Source organism: Elaeis guineensis, chromosome 16 (assembly GCF_000442705.2).
Source record: "Elaeis guineensis isolate ETL-2024a chromosome 16, EG11, whole genome shotgun sequence".
Classification (NCBI taxonomy): domain Eukaryota; kingdom Viridiplantae; phylum Streptophyta; class Magnoliopsida; order Arecales; family Arecaceae; genus Elaeis; species Elaeis guineensis.
The window spans coordinates 38,526,331-38,544,457 of NC_026008.2; the positions used below are offsets into that span (position 1 = coordinate 38,526,331).

The 18,127-nt window shown below is 50.9% G+C and overlaps 1 protein-coding gene across 1 annotated transcript; it reads left to right on the plus strand.

Moving 5' to 3' along the window:
- The first annotated feature begins 941 nt into the window (after positions 1-941).
- On the plus strand, positions 942-3,482 carry LOC105059620 (uncharacterized). Its single transcript, XM_010942991.4, has one exon. The coding sequence runs from the start codon at positions 1,308-1,310 to the stop codon at positions 3,207-3,209; it is 1,902 nt and encodes a 633-aa protein (XP_010941293.1). The 5' UTR covers positions 942-1,307; the 3' UTR covers positions 3,210-3,482.
- Positions 3,483-18,127: the final 14,645 nt, after the last annotated feature.

Here is an 18,127-nt window from a genome sequence, read left to right on the forward strand (position 1 = left end):
TCTTTTTGTTTATATCTATAAAGATAAATTAAAAAATCCTATCATTTTTATGGTATACATGTTATACAAGTTATAAGGTTATTGTTGCTATAAAATTTTTTAATCATTCATACTTTCATTTTTTTTTTTCAAGTTTTTACTATATGTCAAATATATTTTTATTTTTCGTGAGCCAATGCTTGATCAACCATTGAACCACTGCTTCGTGACCCGAATACCAAAAGTCTCCAAACCTAGCCATGAAACTGCTTTATTCCAAACCAGAGGGAGAAAAAATCGGGTAACTCACAAAATCTATAACGAAGACCGTAAGCAACGACCATAGAAAGAAAAAAAAACCGCGTGGGATGGGATGCGATCTCTGAAAAAAGGCTACATACCAAACCTTCATGTGAAACTATACTTCCTTAATATATAATACATAAATAACATCGGTAAAAAAAAAAAGAGAACGACATCCCATCTGCCGGTGACGTAAAACATAGCCAGACCCAGGACGACACGAGCCGTGCCACCGTGAAAAACGAAGAAGAGCGTGAAAGCGTGACACCCAACTCCTCCCCCATCATTCCTGGGGGCCGGCGACCGGCTTCCGCTCTTCTTACGGTCTCCGTCATAACTATTTTATGACGAAGCGTGAGCCCGGAGCCCAGCAACCGTCCGATCAACCATCACATCAGATGGCACACCACAATAATGACTTTTTTAATCAGAACTATGGTCCCCATCTGGGAGAAGGCCACATGGCACGGTACCGTTGGACCAACCAGTACGCGCGTACACCATTGGGAGGTGTCACGTTGCCGGTAGGCAATGCCTGCGATTGGAGGGAGGGACATAAATCGAATAATAATAATAAGAGTGGTAGTAATTATAATCGTAGTGTCCTCGGGAGAGTCCCTGTTGCTAGGGTTCTAATTTGTGTAACGTATTATAAATGCACATTAAAGGCTGTAAGGGAGGAGGTGGTGGAGGGGGAGGAAAACGCGTTTGACCAGGGAAAAAGCCGCGGTCTCTTCTCTCGTCAACCTCAGCCCAACGCCCAGTCTTCCCTCTCCGTGACTGCAGGGAGCAAAACCAAAGAAAATTCCCATCCCATTTCTTCTTCCGAAGCAAGGAAGAGGAAGAGAGAGAGAGGAAGGCAGAGAGAATTCATTCCAGTTTTCAATACATTCCTATTGTAGCATATCATCGAACACCTTGGTGTGGGATGATGGTATGCTCTGTGGATGAATGAATTAGATGATATAGATCGAAATTTTTGATAGTTGAAGTGGAGAAGAGGAGGAGGAGGAGGAGGAGGAAAGATGATGGGGGATGGGGTGAAGCAGATACTGACGAAGCCGATTCAGCTGGCGGACCAGGTGACGAAGTGGGCCGACGAGGCGCACTCGTACAAGCAGGAGTGCATGGAGGTGAAGGCCAAGACGGAGCGGCTCGCGGGGCTCCTGCGGCAGGCCGCCCGCGCGGAGCTGTACGAGCGCCCCGCGCGCCGCATCATGAACGACACCGAGCAAGTCCTCGAGAAGGCGCTGACGCTCGTGTCCAGGTGCCGGGCGCGCGGATTGATGAAGCGGGTGTTTAGGATTCTTCCGGCCGGGGCCTTCCGCAAGATGGGCATCCAGCTCGACAACTCCATCGGCGACGTCTCCTGGCTCATCCGCGTCTCCATCGCCGCCGCCGACGACGACTTCGGCCACCTCGGCCTCCCCCCTATCGCCCAGAACGAGCCCATCCTCTTCCTCATCTGGGAGCAGATCGCCACCATGTTCACCGGCTCCCTCGACGCCCGCGCCGACGCCGCCGCCTCCCTCGTCTCCCTCGCCCGCGACAACGACCGCTACGGCAAGCTCATCATCGAAGAAGACGGCGTGGGGCCTTTGCTCCGTCTCTTCAAGGACGGCCGGGTGGAGACCCAGGAGAACGCCGCGCTCGCCATCGGTCTTCTCGCCCGCGACCCGGAGAGCGTCGAGCGGATGGTGCTCGCGGGCGTCTGCTCGGTGTTCGCCAAGGTTCTCAAAGAAGGAGCCATGAAAGTCCAGGGCATGGTGGCGTGGGCCGTGTCGGAGCTCGCCACCAACCACCCCAAGTGCCAGGACGTCTTCGCCCAGAACAATGTCATCCGCCTCCTCGTCACCCACCTCGCCTTCGAGACTGTCCAAGAGCACTCCAAGTACGCCATCCCCTCCAAGGGCATGTCCATCCACTCCGTCGTCATGGCCAACAACGCAGCAGCCGATCATAATTCCATGCCTGTAGATACCCCAGAGCAGAGCCAGATGCAGCACCCCTACGGGAACAACAAGAACCTAATGCACAACGTGATACAGTCCACCATGGCCAAGTCCGGCAACACCCAATCCAACGCCAACGGGACCGCCGGGGGCCCGAAGCACAAGCTGAACGCCTCGCTGAACAGCACCGGCATCAAGGGGAGGGAATCCGAGGACCCGGCCACCAAGGCCTACATGAAGGCAATGGCAGCCAAGGCCCTGTGGCACCTCGCCAAGGGCAATTCGGCTATTTGCAAGAGTATTACCGAGTCCAAAGCCCTCCTCTGCTTCGCCGTGCTTCTGGAGAAGGGTGCTGATGAGGTCCGGTACAATTCAGCCATGGCTCTGATGGAAATCTGCCAGGTTGCCGAGCGGGATGCTGACCTCAGGAGGTCTGCATTCAAACCAGCCTCCCCTGCAGCCCGGGCCGTCGTCGACCAGCTCTTGCGAATTGTCGACAAGGCCGAGTATGATGATGACCTCCTCGTGCCATGCATCGTGGCATTGGGCTGCCTGTCGAGGACGTTCCAGGCGTCGGAGACCCGGATCATAGGGCCATTGGTGCGGTTGCTGGATGAGAGGGAAGGGGTGGTGATGAAAGAGGCGACGCTGGCACTGACTAAGTTTGCATGCACTGAGAATTACAACCATCTCGATCGCTCGAAGGCCATCATCAATGCCGGCGGAGCGAAGCACCTCGTCCAGCTCGTCTACTTTGGTGAGGAGATCCAGATTCCAGCATTGACCTTGCTGTGCTACATTGCCACCCATGTGCCCGAATGCGAGGCCTTGGCACAAGCCGAGGTCCTTACGGTGCTCGAGTGGTCATACAAGCAGGCTTACATGGTGCAGGACCCGACGGTGGAGAACTTGTTGCATGAGGCCAAGACTAGGTTGGAGCTTTACCAGTCCAGGAGTTCCAGAGGTTACCATTAATGATTTATTGCAGGACAGTTTCATTGGGGGAAGAAGGGAAAGGAAGAAGTTAGACCCAGTCCTGCTTTCCAATCTAGAGGGTCCAGGACTCTATACACATAAAGTTGCATCGGTTTAGATTGTTTGTTTGGTTTGGAGTGGGTAATGCTTGGGGTTTTGGTTGGAGGATGATGATATTTGTTTCTTTCTCAGGAGTGTTTTGTAGCCTAGAAGGGTTGAAATTTCAATTGTTTTTCATGGTCAAGATATACATATAGGTCAGCAATTTCTGCATCTCTCTAGCCTGATATTGAACAGTGTATGCTTCTTTCTCTTCTCTTTCTGTTCTCTTCTTCAATCAATTTCTAGGAGGACGGTGGTTCCTAAGGAGTGGTTGCAGTGTTGGTTAGTTCATTCTTCTTGTGTATGGGAACATATTTCAGCTTGCACATGAGAATCACATGACTGATAAGGGTCAGCACCATGCAATTGGTTGTTGAAATGTATACTGTTTTTCTGGGATTAAAACACTCCTCAAAGAAAACTTTTATGGGACAGAGGAAGCTAAAGAGAGGTGTGCTACAGAATGTTAATTAGAGGTTGACAGCAATGGGAACATTATATAATGTTGTGCTTAATATTTAATTGTTTATTATAATTGCTGAGCTAGCTTTAGGTGGTCACTAGATTGGGATGGAAAACTTTTCACCTCCAAGTATCCTTTGCCCCTCCCTCTCGTCTCAAAGTTTTTTCAGAAATGACTCTGAAGCATTTATCAATATCAACTGTTCCATGCCCACTGAAGCAGTACTGAATTACTGCTTTGTGATGCTGCTTGATTTCCCACATCATAGATGTGCTGAATTACCTTGCAAGGATATAATTAGATAGACTTTAGTGTACAAACAACTACAAACTTTCATTTTTTAAGTGTCCAACTAATACATGCTCTTAATATATCCATTCAACTAATCTGATCTTTGCTTATTCTCTCCCTACAACTTGTATTGTAGGCATGTTATAAATAAGCGTGCAAGTAAACTCAGAGGGTGGACTGGTTTCTCTATTTTGTTTTTTGTTTTTAACCTGCACATTCATGTTGTGTTCAAGCAGTCCAGCTTAATTTAAACATCGCTAATTGATCAGACATAGCAGCTATCCAACAATTTCTAGTCCCAAATTTTCAGCCTACATCTCTCCGGATTCTAAGATTCAGAATCCCATAAAAAAGAATTCAACTTATCTTCCTCATGGCAATGGATGCCCATCGAACAAGAAGAAATGAGAAAACCCCTGTCACGTTCTTCAACTGCAATATAATTCTACTAACATCCTGCATTAAAAATGCATTACAGAGCTGGAGGTAGACAAAAGCTATAGTTCTCAGAGCCTGCAAAAGATGTATTCGAAGACCATTGCTGTGAGAGCGAGTCAATGGAAATAAATTAGCCCTTCAGCCACCATCAGATTCAGCCATGTTGCAGCTAAAAATTAATACCAAGCCTTTATTTGCTAGGAGAAAGACAATGATATGTTTTATACCAGAAAGCATACTTGCCTGCCATGACACTCTGCTTGTTGCTAATTTATTGAGGCAACAACAAAACATTGGATATGCTTGCCTGCACTTCTGGCCCTCAGGGACAGACCACTGTTGCCTTCCATGGGGAGGTTACTTCGACAACGTAGCACAGACGACATGCCACCCATTTATGCAACATTAGATTCCATGAGGCCTGCAAAATGTCGACAATTGCAACCAATGCCAAAGCTTAAATCAACATCTTTACAAGACCAATGAGCACTATATATGGAACACTTATGATGGCAACTAGAATCTGGTGAAGCCAAAAGACCAAATTGCAATGTGATGGGGTGGAGGGGTACACCAAGGATTCAGGCCTCCATTCTCATGCTGCTTGTGCCCCTCAGCATTGTGACAATTATATATGTTTGGATGCTTGTGAATGTCTGGTCATTGGTCCAAAATCTCGAGGACTAATCTGTCACTATTGATAGGTACCACTAAGATTTTGGGACAAACTGGACCATCATACTTTCATATAGTTCTGTTGCTAGCTATGAAAATGTGTTAGATTGATGAACACATTGCATACGGCAGCCTAGATAATTAATTGTCACACAGAATCTGAACACATGCTCTGTGAAAATAAAAAAAAACATATAGGTCTGGCATAGGACTGGGGTACTGAACTTTTAGCATTATATCAGTAGTGATGGTTGTTATAATTTTGTTTTGACTGGTAGTGTGAAAGTCATGTTACTATCTTCCAAGATCTTTACATTTCACAAGGTCAGAGTACATAATTTTCTGTGTGAATTATCTAACACTTAGTTATGAGTATTTCAGCATAAATTGGATGATTTGAGAAGGAAAAATGTGAAATATTCATGCCAAAGGCTTGTCTTATTATTGATCTGGCACTCAATGCCAACTTGCAGAAGAAAGCATTGTATCATGCTTCAAATGACATGAACACATTTTCTAAATATTCATCCTGTTTTCAGGAGAAGCATAAATTGGCGGGGGCCAGCCCAGACCCAAGTTGCTCCTAATCATGTTTTTGGCTACTGATTAATATTAATATATCATGTATTTTTCAAAGAACATGTATAAATTGGTAAGGGCCAAGCCTAGACCCAAGAATAAGAGACAAGATAGGATACATCTGTCTTTGCTTAGCTATGTTTAAGCCCTTACCATCATCAAAATGCTGTTGATCCCATTGAAAAATGGAACAAGTTGATACCACTCAGAGTTCAAAGGGGGACACAAGTCGAAGTGAGTGCCATTTAGTAACGAGTTTGGCATGAAAATCTGGCAACACTTTCTTCTTAGATAAAGCTGAGAGAGTTTTGATTTTGAATAAGATTAAATTGTTAAGAAGAATGCAAAAATGTGAAAAAAGAACATGATAAGATACATTTGTCTTTGCTTAGTGTTGCGGCCAATCCCCTTGTCGCCTGATCGCCGGGAGCGAGCACCTGCAAAAGAAGTCTGCACTGACCGGAGTGGCTCCGGCAGGGACCCTCCGACGGTCAAGTCAGAGAGGAGACTAGGCAACAGTAGAAAAGAATCAAGGAGCTCAACGAGAGAGAGAGAGCGAGAGCTAAAGAGGAAGAGTTCAGGGGTTTCGAAAGGAACCTCCTCCAGCACTGTTGCCTTCTCCGTTTTATAGTAGGGCGCGATATGGCGCCGTCATTAATAGCGCAGACAATGGAAGAATTGTCAAATCGCCGAAGACTGTCAGAGCCGCCGTGAGGCTGTCAAATCACCGTGGGGCTGTCAAATCACTAGGGTTGACCCATGCCTTAGGTGAGATAATGCCCCAGGGCGGCTATGCCGCACGCCGCTGTCAGGACGGACAGTCTCCAGCAGTCGTACGGCGTTTGAAGGAGTCGACCGACTGAATGTCGGTGCCTGGTTGAGGAATGTCGGGTGAAAACCCAGGGACCCTCCGATGGTCAGTCGGGCGCGTTGCGGGAGTCGAATATCGGGCTCCACAGGTTTTGGCGCGTCAGGTAGGGGCACTCAGAGTTCAAAGTGGGGCAGAAGTCAACTTGAGAGCCATTTTGGTTATGTGTTTGACATGAAATTCTAGTGACCCTTTCTTCTTATGTATAGGTCAGTGGGTTTTGACAGGGACCAAGATGAAATTGTTCTAATTAGTGTTGATATTTGCACTTGCTAGTTAAATGCTTACTTTTTTCGCATATTTGACAAAATACCGGGATTCTTTACTGTTAATGCTTAGTGACTGGATTGTTTTGTGAGATACATGCTTGTTGGTGCTGGTTGATCGGAGTAATGCAATAGTGATGTTGTTTCTCATGGATAGGATGTGCAATAATCCAAAAGTGGGGATTTTGATCAAATTGGAGGTTGTGGATATATTTACAGCAACCTAACCAAACATTGGTGCATAATGGAAGGTGCAAAAGGGATCCTTTCTTACAACAGAATGATCGGTTTGCCACTGCTGCTTCCTTTTGTATGAGTCATGGGGTTCTTGATCCACAAATTGGTTTGATAAAAAGGATGTTGTAATTGTTGTCAAAAAGTGAAGAATTTGTGTAGTGATGCATGTTTTGAAGTTGTGCCTAGTGGTGTTTATGCATCGGTTTGGAGGTTGTAATTGTTGCCAATACACCCAAAGTTGTGCATCGTTGCATAAATTGAAGTTGAGGCAAGCATTGGTTTCTTATGGGCTGCCAACATTGCTATGCTGGAGTGCAACTCCAGGAAACATTCTACAAAAGAAATGCTTCCCACCAAGGTAATGGAAGGGCCGCAGACTAGAGTCTGGAACTGAACCATAGGAGACCAGGGAGTTCAGAATCAGATGTCCTCAAAATTATCCAAACAGAAGAAAAAATAAATCACTTTTCTAAGTCATTTCCTTGCAGTAGATTAGACAATAATGAATGATGTATTAATCCACACCATGGTGCCAAATAAGATTAACTCCATTATCTTTTGGCACTTATTGCAGATGCAATGCACTGCAAACCAATAAACTTGATACATACATATCACTGATTTGATTTTCTCCAGCAACATGCACAGCACAATTATTTAGCCTGAAAGCAAGATATTTTGTTCCTTTCGAAAGAAGTGGAAACAATTTGAGTCCCATCTAAAATTTGAGACAGTGCAGATGGATCCAGGCATTCTAAAGGCAAACTTCTCTTGTATGGTCACATCTTTGAAGATTAACTGCATCTCGGTTGCGATACTGAATTATTACATCTTTGTAGCGACTGGGAAGCAAGCCATATGTTCCTAGGCCACTCTTTAGATATTTCAAGTATGATCTGGAAAACAACTAATTCATCAGCAAGAATGACAAAAGATATCTAAAAAGCCTATTCTCCATGAGAGTATCCCTAGTTATATTGCTTCATCCCTCGTCAATTTTCTGGATCTTTCGCCACTACTAAAATAAATAATTAACAAAGTTCCACCTTGCTGGGGACCAAAATCACTAAACGAGTACTTGACATCACTGTGAATTGCCATTCAATTATTAGAGGGGAACTGTTGGTCTTGATACAAGGTCAATGTTCAACTTTAAGCAGTTATCTAGCTAATCTACAAGAATTTTTAAGTGATATATGTTGGGATATATCGATCGGTCCCCCTCACGCCGACTCATCATCGGTCCCACCTGACCAGCGCCCGACTCTGCCGACCGACGACTGCCGACACCGACCGACCGAGTATACGTCGGTCGGGCAGACCCTCTCCGCTCCCGACTGGCCGAACTGTGGAGCCCGATATCCGACTCCCGCAACACGCCCGACTGACCATTGGAGAGTCCCTGGGTTTTCACCCGATATTCCTCAACCAGGCACCGATATTCAGTCGGTCGACTCCTTCAAATGCCGTATGACTGCTGGAGACTGTCCGTCCTGACAGCGGCGTGCGGCATAGCCGCCCTGGGGCATTATCCCACCTAAGGCATGGGTCAACCCTAGTGATTTGACAGCCTCACGGCGGCTCTGACAGTCTTCGGCGATTTGACAATTCTCCCATTGTCTGCGCCATTAATGACGGTGCCATGCCGCGCCCTACTATAAAACGGAGAAGGCAACAGTGCTGGAGGAGGTTCCTTTCGAAACCCCGGAACTCTTCCTCTCTAGCTCTCGCTCTCTCTCTCGCTGAGCTCCTTGATTCTCTTCTATTGTTTCCTAGTCTCCTCTTTGACTTGACCATCAGAGGGTCCCCGTCGGAGCCACCTCCGGTCAGTGCGGACTTCTTTTGCAGGCGCTCGCTCCCGACGACCAGGCGATGAGGGGATTGGCCGCAACAGGTTTTGGCGTGCCAGGTAGGAGCATCGACAGGGATTACGACCCCCACAGAACTCGAAACATCCTTTCGAGATGACAAGAACCAGAGCTCAGCGGTCGAGGGCCACCGGATTGGTGAGGCACTCTTTCCGTCGGGAAGAGGTCTCTCCTCCACCCTCCATGGCGGAACCTAGCTCTCCGCATCCTGTGGTGACCACGGAGGTGCAGATCGCGGTGATCGTGCGGCAGATGACCGTGCTGACGGACGCGGTCAAGAGCCTTCAACAACAACCAATCCGGTTGCCGCACTCACCGGCGGAGCAACCGGCGGCACACCCCATGCCCTCCAGGAGCAGCTGCCGGCACCCGCGTCGGTCTCCGTCTCCTCCTCAGGAGCAGCTGTTACAGCACTCCCACCGAGAAGAGGAGAGGCGGCCGCGGCTTGATACCCATCGATCTCGACGGCCGACTCCTTTCCAGCTGGAACGAGCAAGGAAGGAGAAGCGGCCGCGAACACCGTACGCCTCCCTCTCAGATTCATCGTGAGACTCCACCCCCGGGGTCTCTCAGCACCGACGGGCCGATGACTACGAACGCAGGTTCGAAGAAATCGACCGTCGGCTCGTCCAGCTGCAGGTGGACGGACAGAAGTCCTCGAACGACGTCGACTTCCAGACCGCCCAACCTCTCTCCCGACTCATCCTCGATGAGCCGATTCCTAGTCGGTTCAAGATGCCCCATGTGGAGCCCTATGACGGCTCCACCAACCCAGTCGACCACCTGGACAGCTACAAGGCTCTCATGACGATCCAAGGGGCGACCGATGCCCTTCTTTGCATCGGCTTCCCCGCCACACTTTGCAAAGCTGCCAGGGCCTGATATTCCGACCTTCGCCCAGGAAGTATCCACTCCTTTGGACAGCTTGAGCATTCTTTTGTGGCCCACTTGAGCACCAACCGGAAGCCGTCACGAACCTCGGACAGCCTTTTTTCTCTCAAACAGAGAGAAAATGAGACCTCAACACGGCCACGCTCGAGGTCCGAGACCTCAACGAAGATATGGCCATCTCAGCCATGAAGAGGGAACTAAGGGGGTCCCGATTTACCTACTCTTTGGACAAGATCCTCCCCCAGACATATGCCGAACTGCTGGAGCGCGCGTACAAGTACATGCGTGTGGATGAAGGAGCTTCCGATCGGCGCCTGACTGAGGCCAAGGGCTCGAAGGAGAAGCGAAGGAAGGGTCAGGCCCCTGCCAAGCCTAGCAGGCCCCCGACCAACAAACATGTCTCACCCCAGCAGCGGAGCCAGAGGTCGCCTCGACGGCGGAGTCCGAGGCCGATGCATCCCAAGTATGACTCCTATACTCCTCTCTCTGCTCCTCGTGCACAGATTTTGATGGAGATCGAAGGGGAGGAATATCTGCAACGGCCTTCGCCTTTGAAGGCAAAGGGCCTCGACCGACGAAAGTACTGTCGATTCTATCGGGGCCATGACCACAACACCGAGCAGTGCATCCAACTCAAGGATGAGATCGAGGCCCTCATACACCGAGGGTATCTCGGCAAATTTCGGAGAAACCCACCGACTCGATCCGTCACCGACCGACGACCCCAGCCGACTGAAGAAGCAACGAATAACCAGCCTACGACCGGGGTCATCAACATGATCTCCAAACGACTGGACCCGGGGACGACTGCTGGAGGGGAGCCGACGAAGAAGCTGCGCGAAGATGATGTAATTACTTTTACAAATGAAGATATTCGGGGTATCCAAACTCCTCATGACGATGCTGTTGTTGTTTCGGCAACAATAGCAAATTATGATGTAAGAAGGATCTTTGTAGATAATGGAAGTTCGATGAATATTTTATTTTACTCGACTTTCTTTCGAATGCGACTGTCGGCCGACCGGCTCAAGAGAGTCTCTACACCCTTGATAGGCTTTGCTGGAGATGCTGTCACGGTGGAGGGGGAAGTTACTTTGCCCGTGACGGCTGGAACCGAACCACGACAAAGCACAGTCCACTTGACCTTTGCAGTCGTCCAAGTGCCCTCGGCCTACAACGCCATAATTGAAAGGCCTGGACTAAACGCCCTCAGGGCGATAGTTTCGACGTATCATCTGCTAGTTCGGTTTCCGACCAAAAATGGAGTCGAAGAGATGTGCGGAGATCAACAGCTCACTCGCCGATGCTTCCAGATCTCTGCTCAAAGCAACGAATTAAAGGGCTCCCTGACGGTCGACAAGTTGGACCAACGGGAAGAGGAAGAACGGGGTGAACCGACCGAACAGCTTGTTCCCATCCCGATAACGGAGAATTCCGAACGAGTGGTCTGGATCGGGTCTCAATTACCCGACCCCGAGCGATGACAGCTAGTGGAGTTGCTGAAGGCCAATGCCGACGTATTCGCTTGGTCGGCAGTGGATATGTCGGGCATCCCCCCGGAGACGATGACACACCGACTTAACATCGACCCAGCAATGAGGTCGGTGAGGCAGAAGAAGCGGTCTTTTTCTCCTGAAAGATAGAAGGCCATCGACAAAGAAGTGGACAAGCTACTCGAGGTGGGCTTCATTAGAGAAACTACATACCCCGACTGGCTCGCCAATGTCGTCATGGTGAAAAAAGCCAACGGGAGCTGAAGGATTTGTATCAACTATATCGATCTAAACCGTGCCTGCCCGAAGGACAGCTTTCCACTCCCGAAAATCGACCAGCTAGTAGATGCGACGTCCGGCCATCGACTGCTCAGCTTCATGGATGCTTTTGCCGAATACAATCAGATCCGGATGGCGCCCGAAGACGAGGAGCACACAGCCTTCGTGACTGCCAAGGGCCTCTACTGCTACAGAGTAATGCCCTTCGGGCTGAAGAACATCGGAGCCACTTACCAGCGACTCATCAATAAGATCTTCAAAAACCAAATCGGGCGGAACATAGAGGTGTATGTGGACGACATGCTGATAAAGAGCGCGCAGACTACAGATCACGTTCGAGATCTCGAGAAAATTTTTCGCACTCTGCGACAACACCAGATGAAGCTGAATCCGACTAAGTGCGCCTTCGGGGTGACTTCGGAAAAGTTCCTCGAGTTTTTCATTTCTCAACAAGAAATTGAGGCTAACCCTGATAAAATAAAGGCAATCATCGACATGCGGCATTCGGACACCAAGAAAGAGGTCCAGCAGCTGAACGGAAGAATCATCGCACTCAGCCGATTCATCTCTCGGTCGGCTAAAAGATGCCTCCCGTTCTTCAAAACCCTGAGACAGGTGAAGGACTTCTCTTGGTCGGATAAGTGCCGGCAGGCCTTTGAGGACCTGAAAAGGTACCTGGCCTCCCTGCCACTGTTTGCGAAGTTGGAAGTCGGAGAGACGCTGTACCTCTATTTGGCCACTTCCCCTGAAGTGGTTAGGTCGGTGCTCGTCCGAGAGAACGAGAGCCGAATCCATCAACCTATATACTACACCAGCAAAGTGCTCCACCGTGCTGAAGCTCGGTACTCAAAGACGGAGAAGATGATATTCGCCCTGATCATGTCTGCACAATGACTCCGTCCGTATTTTCAAGCGCACGCCATCGTGGTCCTCACCGACCAGCCCCTGAGGGCGATATTGCACCGCCCCGACACATCGGGATGACTGACGAAATGGGCAATGAGGCTCAGTGAGTTCGACATTCAGTACCGATCGCGACCTGCCTTAAAGGCCCAGGTCCTGGCCGACCTTATTGCGGAGTGCCCGACAACCGACCAAGGGTCAGAAGGCGGAAACGTCGAAGAAGTTGCAATCTCGGAGCCTGACCCCGGGTCTACCTGGGTGTTGCACATCGATGGAGCTTTCAATGCTGGAGGGAGCGGGGCCGAGTTCCTGCTCACCAACTCGGAGGGGGTAGTCACTGAGTACGCCCTCCGATTCGACTTTAAAGCCTCCAACAATCAAGCTGAGTATAAGGCACTCCTCGCTGGCTTGAGGATGGCGAAAGAGCTTGGGATCGACAGCCTCCGAGTCTTCTTCGACTCCCAGCTGATCGTGAGGCAGGTCAAGGACGAATTCGAGGCACGAGACCCGACTATGGCAAAGTATCTCCGAAGGTGAAAGATCTCGTGGCACGCCTCGAATATTTTGAGATCTCCCACATCTCTAGGTCGGAGAACGCTCGGGCTGATGCACTCTCCAGGCTTGCGACTTCAGCTTACGACGCCTTGGATCGGACGTTCGTGGAGAATCTCGAGCAGTCGAGCATCGACAGGGCTGAGGAGGTGCTATAATTAGCTACCGAACCAAGTTGGATGGATCCGATTGTTCGGTACCTGACCGACAAAATTAGCCCTGAAGACCCCGCGGAGGCCAAACGGCTCCGATGGTCGGCCTCCCAATACGTGATAATAGATGGCCGACTCTACAAAAGGTCGTTCTCCCTCCCCTTGCTCAGATGCTTGGGACCGACCGATGCGGACTACACGCTCAGAGAAGTACACGAAGGGATCTGCGAAAATCATTTGGGGGGCAAATCCTTGGCGTACAAAGTCCTACGGCAGGATTACTACTGGCCTACTATGAGGAAGGATGCAGTTGAGCTGGTTCGGAGGTGTGAGCCGTGCTAGAGGTACGCCAACATACAACACCGACCAGCCAGCCAAATCACCCCTATTGTCGCCCCGTGGCCCTTCGCCCAGTGGGGGATCGACATACTCGGTCCTTTTCCTCTGGCATCTGGCTAGAGAAAGTTCATAGTCGTCGCAATCGACTACTTCACTAAGTGGGTGGAAGCTGAACCTCTAGTGCAAATCACCGAGCGGAAGATGGAAGACTTCGTCTAGAGGTCCATCATCTTCAGGTTCGGATTGCCGCACACCATTATCACCGATAATGGATGATAATTCGACAATCAGGACTTCAGAGACTTCTGTGCGAGATTCCATATCACGCAGCGACTGACCTCGGTCGGGCACCCACAGTCCAACGGTGAAGTCGAGGTGACCAACCGGACCATTCTGCATGGACTTAAAACCCGACTGAATGAAGCCAAAGGCCTCTGGGTCGAGGAGTTGAATTCCGTCCTATGGGCATACCGAACGACACCCTTGTTCCAATCGGAGAATCTCCTTTCAGCTTAGCCTATGGGACAGAGGCGATGATACCGCTCGAGATCGGGCTACCATCGATTAGAGTCGAGCAGTATCAAGAGCCGGACAACTCTGAGTGTCGGAGGGCCGACCTGGAGCTCAACTTCGTATGGCTTTTTATCGACAGAGAGTAGCCCGATACTACAATGCCAAGGTCAAACCGAAACTTTTCAGGCCTGGGGACTTAGTCCTAAGAAAGGCAGAAGTCTTGAAGCCTCTAGACCAGGGAAAGTTAGCTCCGAACTGGGAGGGACCCTACAAGGTAGCAGACACCCACGGGCCGAGAGCTTACCGACTGGAGACCCTAGAAGGAACGGCCATCTCCCGGACTTGGAATGCCGACAATCTGAGGTCGTACTACCAGTGAACTTTGTATCCCCTCGTCCGGAATACAAATTCAGTTTCAAAATTTCGGAGTCCAAAATCTCGACTCTTCGACTGAGGGTCGGCACTCGTCAGAAGTACGAGCCCCGATGCCCTGACTTGGGCCTGATGTTCCATCAGAAATCAACGGCCCGATCGCCAACAACGCATCGGATACTTACGAGGACCGATGTATCCATAACGACGGGAGTCGCACTTCTTCTACAGTCGAACTCTCGGACGGAACGACGAACTAACTTGCCGACTTGGCCCCGGCCAAGAAAGGCAAAGCGCCAATGCGACCAATGTCGCGTTCGCAACTTACTGACTAGGTCACGATCGATCGAAGGATATTCGGCTTACCACCATTTATCACACAATGCGACGTATGTACCAGACCTAGGTCTGGATAATGGGAACTCGACTTGTCATCATTTTTCCGACTAAATGCGTCACACGCCATCCGACTGAATGCATTGGACGACATTCGACTATCAGATCCTACAGAATGATCCGGCCATCAAGCTATATCCAGAGATCGATCGACCTTCGACTCGACGAATGCGTCCGACTCACGTCCGAGCGACGAGCGTTCGACTCAAGACTCGACTGTCAGGTCATACAACAGTCGAGAGGCTGATCTAAAGTCGGAGTTCGCTCTGCCTTTGCCACGGCGTGCACTACCGACTATTCCGGATCGTTACCTAGGATCCTACCGAACGTCCTAACTAATACGTCGGGCTCACGACTTATGCGTTCAAAAGCATTTCGGTGAATCACACCAGACACATCCCAGGATACATAGAGACCAAAAAAAAAGGAAAGAAGAAGAAGAGTCAAAATTAAAAAGATTTTGATTTCATTGATGCTCGAGCTAAGTTTACAAAATTAGGCCGAAGCCCGATTACAAGTATACCGAACAAAAGTAAAAACAAAAGACCGACTAATCTTCGGAGTCGGCTTCCTCCACCGGGCGAAGATTGGGGGCGGTCGGCGCATCCACTCGGGCTTCAAGAGTCGGGGCCGCTTCGGGAGTCGAAGCCGCCTGGCCTTCGGTAGACTGATCTGCGTCGGCCTCTACCACGGTGGTGCGATCTCCCGACGACGGGTCAGCCATCTCCTCCACAGCTTGGGCCTCCGACTCTGGCGGCACGATGCTACTGACGTCGAGCTCTGGATACAAGCTCCGGATGGCTTTTCGAGCATCCTCGTACCCACTCGGTACGAGAGGAAGCCTCTCTCCAGAAGTTTCCCCCGGTACTCCTCGGAGTCGCTGAAGTCCTCCACAGCCCGACCCATGGCTTCCTTCGCCGACTCCGCCTCCGCCCTTGCGATGTCCGCATCGGCCTGAGCAGTGGACAGGTTCTCTTCAGCCTTAGCGAGGTTCCCTAGGCTTATTCGGAGCTGCTCGCGTTTGGCCTTGAGCTCCTTGGCGAAGTCATCCCGCTTATGACGCAGCCGACGAACGGTGTGGGACTTCCGCTTGGCGTCGTCCCGGGCCGACTGCAGCTCAGTCTCCGAAGCGGCCAGAGCACCTGTGAGTCAGGAGACCTCCTCGGTGAGGCGGGAGATCTCCCCCTCAAGCCGGGCCTCCCGGTCGACCGACTGCTGCAGCTGGTCGACCAGTATGACCTTATCGGCCTCGGCAGCCATGGCCTTATCCTTCCAGGCCGCGTGCAGATCGCTGAATCTTCGATATCCGGCCTCCAGCTCGGATATGTTATAAATCAGCTGCAAAAAAATGAAGCCGACCGTCAGAAGACCGAACTTACGAAAAACGATAACGAAAATGGAAAGGAGGAAGACTTACCCGGATCATAGTCGGATAGAAGGAGGATAGCATGTCAGATACCCGCTGATTCTTCATGGCCTCGACGTCGGCCGAAAGGATGAGCGCCTGGCATAGCCTCCTGGCCAAGTCATGGTTGGCCAGGGCCGACATCCCTTCGGGAAACAGGGAGTCGGCGACGCTCCACCCCCGGCCGACCTCCTGTCGTCACCGGATGCCACCGGGGCCTTCTCCCGCGCGGACACCCAGGCCCTGACGTCGAAAAAGGAGGGCATGCTCGAGCCCGACTGGGTCCCTCCCGAAGGTGCGACAGCCGCCGACGCAGGTTGTTCGGGATCGCACGCCTCTTCCCGAACCTCTTCTACTGGCTGAGCAGCCGACACACCCTCGATCGATTCCTCGACCGCCCGTCCCTCGGGCGAGGCTGCTCCCTCGGTCAATGGTCCCTCGGACGGGACTTCAACGGGCACCGTAGGCACCGACAGTGCAATGACGGGCTCCCGGTCCGACGTCCGTTTGGAGCCGGGCCTCGCCTCCGCTCCAGTCGGCTCGCTCGGCGGAGCTACCTGAGGCCTCTTGGGAGGCCGCGATGGTTCGGCCCCTTGCACCGGCCTCTTGCGTGCCGCATGCTGTCGGATGTCGGCTGCCGTCAACCTCGTCCTTGGTGGCATATCTGCAACGACAAGAGACGATCAACATCGAAAAAAAAAAACACAACAACAGCAAAGACACAGACCTAGGTGGGGCATCGAGCTGAGACCGGCATCGTATAGGGCCTGCTCGGTGATGAGCTCCTTCTGCTTCGGCACCGAGATGTCCTTCAGACGGTGGAAGTCTTTCCGGTCCCCGGCCTCCATCCGATTGTTCTTGTTTGGTTGGGTTCGGAGGTCCTCCCAACGGGTAGGGAACCCCCAAGAAACGGAAGAAGAGACAAAGAAGAACTGGTTCTTCCATCCATAATCGATGATGGAAGACTGGTAATGAAGGAGAGATCCTTCCGAGGATTGAAATACCACCACCCTCGGACTTTAGGATGGGGTCGGAGAACAAAAAAAGCTCGAAAGAGTGAAATTCGAGGATTGGTCGGCAAAAGCCGACACAACAGGGTGAAGCTGACTACCAACCGGACTGAGTTCGGCACAAGTTACGCCGGACATAGCCCGTAGTAGTCCAGCACGTTCCGGACGAACTCCAAAATCGGGAAGCGAAGACCGGCCCGGAGGTCCTCGACGTAGAAGGCCATCTGGCCCTCAGGCGGACTGTAAACCCGACCATTGGCTCCAGTGGCGAACAGCTGAAATTGCTCCGGGATGCAGTACTGCTCCCGGAGCCGATCAACGTTCGACCCCGAAAGTGAAGAGACCTCCACCTCTGGGATCGACCGAGAATCGTCCGTCGGGTTCCCCGACTGACTTCCTCGAGGAGATGTTCTAGCCATTACGCCGGAACAGAGGTCAAAGAATAAAAGAGGAAGAAGGAGGACTACGAGGAAGCGAGGAAGAGAACAAAGGACAATGGGGACGGTTACCTGAGGTAAGGGACCGCTCAACCAGAGTCTCGACAGTAAGTTTGGAAAGTGAAAATCCGAATGCAAGTGACCCTATATATATAGTGCCCCCCGACGGTCGAGATGAAGGCACGACCAGCGAGGATCTCTCAGATCGTGATGCTGGCGATATTTGGGCCTTCCTTCGGCCCAACGGTTCGACGCACCTGCCTCAGATCAGGCCACGTCGACTCTATCCGCCTGAACGGGTTCGGCCTAACGGCTCCCCACCACGTGGCGAAAGGGTCGTGGTGGTTCGCATTTTCGAAGAGACGGCGAAAACGGTGGTTTCTATTCCC